Source organism: Papaver somniferum, chromosome 9, assembly GCF_003573695.1.
Source record: "Papaver somniferum cultivar HN1 chromosome 9, ASM357369v1, whole genome shotgun sequence".
NCBI classification, from domain to species: domain Eukaryota; kingdom Viridiplantae; phylum Streptophyta; class Magnoliopsida; order Ranunculales; family Papaveraceae; genus Papaver; species Papaver somniferum.
Genome location: NC_039366.1, coordinates 125,744,223 through 125,752,338, shown reverse-complemented (window position 1 = coordinate 125,752,338; position 8,116 = coordinate 125,744,223). Strand labels below are relative to the sequence as shown.

At 36.5% G+C, this 8,116-nt stretch overlaps 1 protein-coding gene across 1 annotated transcript; it reads right to left on the bottom strand.

Moving 5' to 3' along the window:
- Positions 1 to 4,656: 4,656 nt before the first annotated feature.
- LOC113314002 (probable CCR4-associated factor 1 homolog 11) lies at positions 4,657 to 5,707 on the bottom strand. Its single transcript, XM_026562770.1, has one exon. It carries the CDS (start codon positions 5,535 to 5,537, stop codon positions 4,716 to 4,718), a length of 822 nt encoding a protein of 273 aa, XP_026418555.1. The 5' UTR covers positions 5,538 to 5,707; the 3' UTR covers positions 4,657 to 4,715.
- Positions 5,708 to 8,116: the final 2,409 nt, after the last annotated feature.

Genomic DNA, 8,116 nt, shown 5'->3' with positions numbered 1-8,116 from the left:
TTTGCAATTGGGAGGTGTGACCAAGCCTAGTTTGGGTGTGCGAATCGAGACGACCATGCATGATATGCCTTGGCCGATTGGGTGTGGAGATATGTGGGTCCCATAGTGATCGTGTTGATACTCACTGGACCTGCTTAATCGACTCCTAGACCCATCGTTCGTGCAGGAGAAAATGGACGCTCGTGATGTTCAAACCCTAATTAGGGTTTCACCGGTCGTGCATCATGCCTTGTTTGGGCGCACGAACTGGAACGACCAACTATAGTTGGTCCTGACTGATCGGTCATGTATGTAGGCGGGCCCACGGTGATTGTGTTGACATACTATGGGCCCTTTTAATCTACATCTACACCGTCCATCTATGCCTGCGAAGATGGATGGTTGAGACTGATTTGCGACACATGTAATGTGCCGCAGACCCTAAATTAGGGTTTCACGTCCGCACTACTTTGGCTGGAAGATTTGGAAATCCATGCTCCCTTTTGTGAAGGCCGACCATGCGGGGCCCGCATTGGGTCGGTGATGAATACTCCAATACCTGCCTGAGGGTTATGGATCCGATCTAAGCCATCCAATCATGCTGGTGAAATTGGATGGTCGTGATCGTTTCTGAGACTGATATGGACAGTCCAGATGCTCGATCGGGCTAGTATAACACTCCGAGAGTTATAGCCTGTACGGGTATTTCGTACATGCCTCCTTATTTAATGCTTGGAGATTCGTGTTGCTCTGCTGAGAGCGATCGCTCAGTCGTCATGCCGCACCAATAATGAGAATGGAGTAGTACAGGAAATACAAGGCTGGTCATGCATTAATTGGTAATGCTATAAGTTTATAGTGAAGAAGTATTCTCCACTTTATCAGTGGCTTTATCCTTTGCAGGATGTTAGCGCATAGTTTTGGGTTTTACAATTTTAGCCTTAAATGAAAATCCACCATCAACAATTATACACCAAGTTAATATCTTGTTGAAATAATCTTTTGGTAGTCTTCTGTAAGAGTACACAAGGTGCGTCTGTAGTAGGTTGATACCAAAATATGTGGTGAACTTGATACCCTCGTCATAATATAAACAAAATATGATATCCCTGCCTATAAGCATGTCTACTTGTGTATTTATTCTGCAAAATGTTTGGACTTATGCATCGTTATAGGTACGTATAAAATTCGAACAATGAGTTCGAGATGTCAACGAGTTTCTTTCCAAGATATAGATATTAAGGTGTCGGGGCATACCTTCTAAGATGAATTTAAGATCCGAAAATAACTTCCTTGGTTACAACCTTATCCGAAGCATGTCATGTTAAATTTATTCAAGGTGTTTTTTGTGAAAAGAAAATAATGAATATCATTGATGAGAGTTGAGAACAGCTTAGGGATTACAAAGAGTACTTGCTAAAAGCAATCTACTACTAAGTTGACAAGAGATATTTTCACTTCATACCTTATTACAAACTTGATCCTAAATTTTATGCCTAAAGCACACAGATACACTTTCTAGTCTCTAAAACAAAGACTTAAAATCTAAGATAATATTACGATCCTCCCATTGTTACAAAAGTGAATCCAAACAACGGTTTTAACCACTTTGTTGTAATCCATTTTAATGATAACCATATGGAGGTGAAGTTGATCTATCCATTTGAGAGTTGTAAGCATCACTATCACTTTTGTTTGTTCTGCATTTCTTACTATTTTTACTAGTGTTCATGATGTCACCAAGCTCCCTAAAAAATCTCTTAAAATTAGACCAAACATGCAACTTTACTACAAAAAATAATAAAGGCATCTGTATTGATTTTTAGGCTATTAGGTGGCGGGGGAATCCATCTCATATATTTATCCCTCTCTCCTTCTCATACGATAGAAAACTTACCGAAAACCGCCGCCTGCTCCGATCTGTTCTCATGGGCGCAGATCGGAGAAGATCTCCTCAAATAATCCTAACTCTTCTGTATAATCTCTTCCCCAGCCTGTTTTTTAGCTTCTACGGTCATATTTTATTTTCTAATCTTTTTAGTTTTTTAGATTTGTTTTCCCGATTTATCTCCCCTCTAGTTGCTGGTTCAGTATCTCCTTTGATTATAGATCTTGTTGTCTTATATTTTGGTTTAAGTAGTTTTAGATTTGGGTTTTCTCGATAATAACTTTGATTTCAGCTTTTGGGTTCAGTTCAAAGTGGTTGTATGATTCCAGCAGGGGTTAAGGTCTACTTTGATTCTGATTCAATTCAAAGTTTGTTGTTTGTTTTCTCAGTTTAGATCTAGATAATTTCTTATCTTAGTATATATAGGGTTTCGTTTTTAGAGGATTTTATTAGAGTTTTCTTATTGCTTTGATTTCCCGTAGATGAAATCTTTTCAGGCAAATGGTGTTCTCTCCAAAAGAGTACTGGTTACAACAGTAACAAAAACTCGTTCATTAACATCTTCAAAGCTTCCAAAGACACCCAGAAGAAACAAGGACACAAAAGACACCAACAACAACAATGAAACAGCATACCGATTCGATAATAATTCAGACCGCCTCCGACTGGTTCCGTCAAAAGATAACTGATTTTGATTTATCTTTTTCACCTATGTTACTTTGTGTTTGAAAATTTTCGTGACAAATGGTTGGATCTATGGTTCCTTTTATCCCTTAGTTACGTGTGTTATTGTTATTATGCAAAAACCTTTGAGAAATGTTTGGATCTTCGGATCCTAACATCCCTGCTTTTAGTAGACTTGTTATTTGATTTGAACGTGTTACTTTTAGATTAAACAATGCCATTTAACCCTATCCTGTTACTAAGGAATTGGTGTGGAATGGTTAGATTTAATCTTCAGAATTTGTCCTGGTTCTATGTTGTTAAGTGTCTAGAAAACCTATGTTGTCTGGGTGATTTCTTTGAGTCAGTTGAAAACTCTATAATCTGTATTGTAACCAACCTGATTCAATTGTAACCTTCCCGATTTGGAATCGTGGTAATATCAATGTTAATGAATTATGAGGCTTGGCTCTTTTCCGGAAAAAAAAACTTTAGGAGGGCGTTTGGATACCAGAAGAAAAAGTAGCTTCTGCTTCTGGAGAAACATGTGGACATTTGTAAGGAACTTTAAGATGCTAAATATTGATCCAGATATCTGAGTTTTTCTCCAACTGTATGTACTGATTATTATTGTGTTTCAGAATGACTTTGTATGTTGTGTTGACTATAAAATAAGTTGTGAGATTTCATCTAATTTTGTCTTCATGATTGATAAAAATTCTTATGTTGGAAAATACTCTCCTTACGTTCTTTGGTTGAAAATGATTTGAACCTCATTGTCATTCCAATTTTTGGTGTGAGTATCAATTAGTTCTTCCACTACCATGATGTTCTCGTTGGATTTAGTTCCCAATCTGACATCTTCGTGAGTAGCGCCTTCAATCCATCTATCTATAAAATATTCCACAGGCTTGGCATCTCCGGTCCGCCAATTATGAAATTTTCTATTCCATTCAAGAACACATCAAATGCTTTTCCAAATTCAAGTGCCCTTGTTGTTGATTTCATCATGCAAAGAATTACTATCTTTGAAGTATCTTACTTGAAAAACTTGAACCCACAACTTCTATTTTATTTATTAGATCCATTCAGTTTGCTTTACCTCAAACCTGCATAAAAATGCTAACTTTTTTTGATCCAAAAATTCTTCAACACCGATAATATAAAATGACACTGTTCAAACTCATGGACAATATTAAGGCAATTCTCCTTGTACTATCTTTAAGTATGTCGGAATTGGAGTTAAGGGTTGAGACTTGAGAGTCCTCAATTGCTTCAACATTATGTAGCTCATCTAATTGGACATTTGAGTACAATTGGTTGATTTTGTGTTAAAATTGAATTTGTTTTCTCAGACATCAAATCATGAAACCACAAAAACGAAAAAAAAATATATTATGCGGTTAGCTTATCTTCGTTTTTGTAAGATTAAATCTTATGGTGGAATCCAAGCTGTACAAAACGCGGAAGAAAAACAGAAATTCAGCCTACTAGTTCAAAATTTGCTTATGTATATGGTTTTCTTGAGTTATCTTTCAAGGTGTTCATGGAAGATAGTTCTGAATCTAACCTTAAGTGTTTAATGTATCGTTCGATCTTTTGTATCAGGTTCCCGTGCGGATTGCAATTTCCCTTATAGGTATGACTTGGGGATTACCAATTATTGTTCGCTAAGGCTTTATCGATATGTTGGTCATTAGTACGATGTCATTTATCCTATGCGTCTGTTTGAGGTATGTACTTGCTCTTTAGAGCCTTTATTCAATGAATCCTCACTTTGTTAAAAAAAAAAACAACCTTAAGTGTCGCGGTCCTAAGCGTTAATTATCTTAAATTTCAATGTCAACACTTAAATGTCGGAGTCCTAACCGTTAATTCTCTTAAATCTCAATTTGTCAACACAAAGAAAATAGTTTGACCAATCAGGTTTAGGCTAGAGGCCGGTGCAAAAAATGTCAACCTATTACCTGTAAGGTATATACGCGTTAAGGTTTTCGCGCTCAGGCCTCGCTCTTTAGGAAAGCAGATTATTAGAGTTTTTCCATGAATAATTTCAAATGGCATTGAACTTGGAAGTTGGACGATGCCCGTCGTTTGACTTCCCTATATAAGAATTAAAGCCGAAATAATCCAAACCAAAAAATATTATAAATCTTTAATGAAGAAAAATAACTACAGTATAATTTTAATACACCTCTAATCCATACAACACACCAGCATATTGTTCTGGTACTACTTTGGTAAAGTATACATCTCTAATCTTTTGAAAAGCATGCCATGTTAGCAAACTATCCGATCCGGCTTGATGCGATTTACCGACAGCCCTATCTACATTGAGGACTCCCGCAACCCGATCCAATCCACCATACAAACTCTCACAGTATTTCATAATATGTTTCACATCATACACCTTCGCCCCAAAGAAAACTTTTAGAAGACTCAAAAACTCATCAATTTCGTTAGGTAGATCACGGCTCGTCAAGACCTTAACCAGATAACCAAAATCGTAAGCGCTATGGAAAGTCACCCAACTCACCGACTCATTACAAACGAGTCCAGAAGACATAACTAATTCAGCAAATCTAACCGAGTCAATTCCGTCTTCTCTGTTCTTCTGAAAGTTAATCCCTTGTTGTTTCAACAACTCAATTGAATCAGGCGCGTATTCATCGTTTTCAAGATCAAAATCACTGAAATTAAATTCCCAAATATATCGATTCTCAGTACCTAAATCAGGCAAATTCCCTTCTGAATCTGATAAAGTTAAACCAACCTGAATAAGATTCAACGCATCAACGTTTGATTTGAGGATCTCGTAATGATCAGTAGCTTTCCGGTTGCGGAACAAAGTCTTGTTATCACCATCAGGTCGATACACTATACCTGGAAACTCAGTATCCATTGATATGAAACAGTATTCATCAATCGCATCTTCAATAAGCTTAAATTCTTCTACGATATTACTCGCCCATACTTCTCGTATCACTATTGGCTTCACGTTAGACATCACCGACTGCTATTGTATTTATCCGATCTTCTTCTCCGTCAAAATCCAAACGGCTGTCGGTCAAACCCAGGCGGTTTATAGGATTCAGATTGAAAATCGAATTCTTCTAGGGTTATGATTCCGGAGGCGAGATGGATTGGATTGGAGATGGGGAAGACATTGTGAGAAAAGGCTATATATAAAGAGGGGATTGGATTGAATATGGAAAGTAAGAAACTGGGTGGAAAGACGACGTGGTCACCACTCACGTTTATGACGGCTTCGGTCTAACTTCTGTGGGTCCCACTTAACTTCAGTTTTTTCTTCTTTTTCTCTCTATCAATTCGGCTTGCCTTAGGGGCGTGGCTTGAGTCTGAGCGTAAGGTCAAATGATAGTGTTTAATGCCGTGTATGAACGAATACATTTTTGCCGTGTGTTCCAGTTGGACAATAAAGAGTTAATGGATGATTCAATGGATCGGTTTTTGACTTTTGTTCATGTGCACATTCATTTCGGTTTGCTTTTCTATGGTTCTCATTAAGGAAACCCAAAGTATGGGAGGGGATTCTAATTCTTCTTTCATAGTCGGTTTGGTTTGATTCAATGGATAGGTTATTGCTTATTCCGTCCGTATTAAAAGATAGACCAGTTTTATGGGTAATTTATATATGAAATGAAATTTATATCCTTTTCTAAAACGCAAAAAGTATGTTTCTTAACGGAGTCGTTTTTGGCCGAGATGTCTGAGGTCTCGTTAAAATTTTCGTCTTGGTCAATGGCTGAGATGAATTTCTCATTCTTGGCAAGATGAGATCTAGCCGAGAAATTCACCGAGATGAGTTGGTGAGTCGAAGAATAATACGGAAATTTTATTGTAAAAAATCAAAACTCATTCCTAAATAATGGATTTTCTTCTTGTTATGTGAAATTGTGAAAAGCGAAATCAACCTAACCTAAAACCCCAGTATCTTCGTTAATTTCTTAATTAAGTGGAATTAAATTTGGAAATAAGAATTCTGAGATTTCACAGAAATAAAGTTGTCCAAGTGTCCGGGATTTCGGCAGAGATGAGTCAGATGAGACCAAAATCTGAGATTCACTACATTAATGTATCGTAATATTTTTAATTAAATTGATTCTATCCGTTTGTGGCCCACACAAGTGGATGGTCAGAAAAGTTGAATTTGAACTTGAAGTTAATTAGCAAACGTTTATTTCACGCCTTAGTTACTCTCGGCCGAGACAGCTGAGTTCTTGTCGAAATTTCCGGTTTTGATATATGGCAGATGTGAATATCTTATTCTCGGCAAGATGAGTTGGCAAGTCGAAGAATAATACGGAAATTTCATTACAAAGATCGTTCAATTTAGTCTAAAATCTCATACGTCTACATCAACCTATGACGTCAAAAGCGCCCAAGGCGCACAATTCGCCAATATGCACCTCGCCTCGCCAATATGCGCCCAAGACCTGCAATGACTTCATTTGTGGTGATATGTTGTCAAAGGCGTGCGCGATGCATAATGCGAACTCCTCATCTTGTGTCACATACAACATAGTCATCAACCACTTGATTGAGTGGTATAAATTTTGGGGACAATAATTTTAATATTTTATCGAGAATCTCACCTAGATATGACAAGGTGTTCTAGAGACGAGACAGAGATCTGAGATTCACTACATTGATATATCCTAATATACAAAGGTGGATGTATTAAAATATTTACAAGTTCAGTGGATATGAGTTCTTTTTTGATCATCCAAATGAGCAACAAGTCGTCTATTCTGTAAACCTTTAACTTGAAAAAACATCATTGCTGAAATAAGTATTTTACTTCATCTTCAAGATCTATATACTTTTCCAATATAATGTCGATAATTATTGTACGGAGGCAAGTTTCCAGGGCTACACTGGTACAATATAGTGTGGTCTTGACATATAAAATAACCAAAACCACGAGGAATGATTTTTAGGAATCTAATTGAACCAAATCGTTTCAAAATCTGTTTATTTGTCCATTCAGTGCAAAACTAACAATAATAAAAAGTTATATAAATTCTAGTCAGTTTATAGTATTTGTAAGGGAAAGATTGAACAGCTTATATCAACCAGTTTAAACCGTTAGCTTCAGGTTCGATTTGAGGATCCATCATAACCTAAATTAAGATCTAACGGTTTTCACGATACTAAAATCAGTTTGGTTCGATGAAGTTTTACTTTAGAACTTATATTATATTTTCATTATTTAAATTATTTTTTTGAGCCACTGCACCTCTTCTATATATGAACTCAAGTACAATTAAGACCTGTTGCCATAAAATCGTGATAACTAAAAAATTAATCTTCATGGACTTTGAACTGAGTAGATAAAATATATCCTCCATATTGATACTATATATCTTGACCATGGTATTTATAAAAATTTATAATCCCAATTTGCGACGGTTATAAATAGTCTCGCTTTACTAACCAAAATACATGAACATCAGACAAGAATAATTAAGTCAAATATAGCGAAACCTCTATACAAATTAATACAATACATTCTCTGGGACAAGAAGACTAGCAACATGTTTGTTTGTATCTGGCTCACGGTTT

Coding starts and splice junctions, on each gene's coding strand:
- LOC113314002 (XM_026562770.1), bottom strand. CDS start 5,537: ATGTCTAACGTGAAGCCAATAGTGATACGAGAAGTATGGGCGAGTAAT.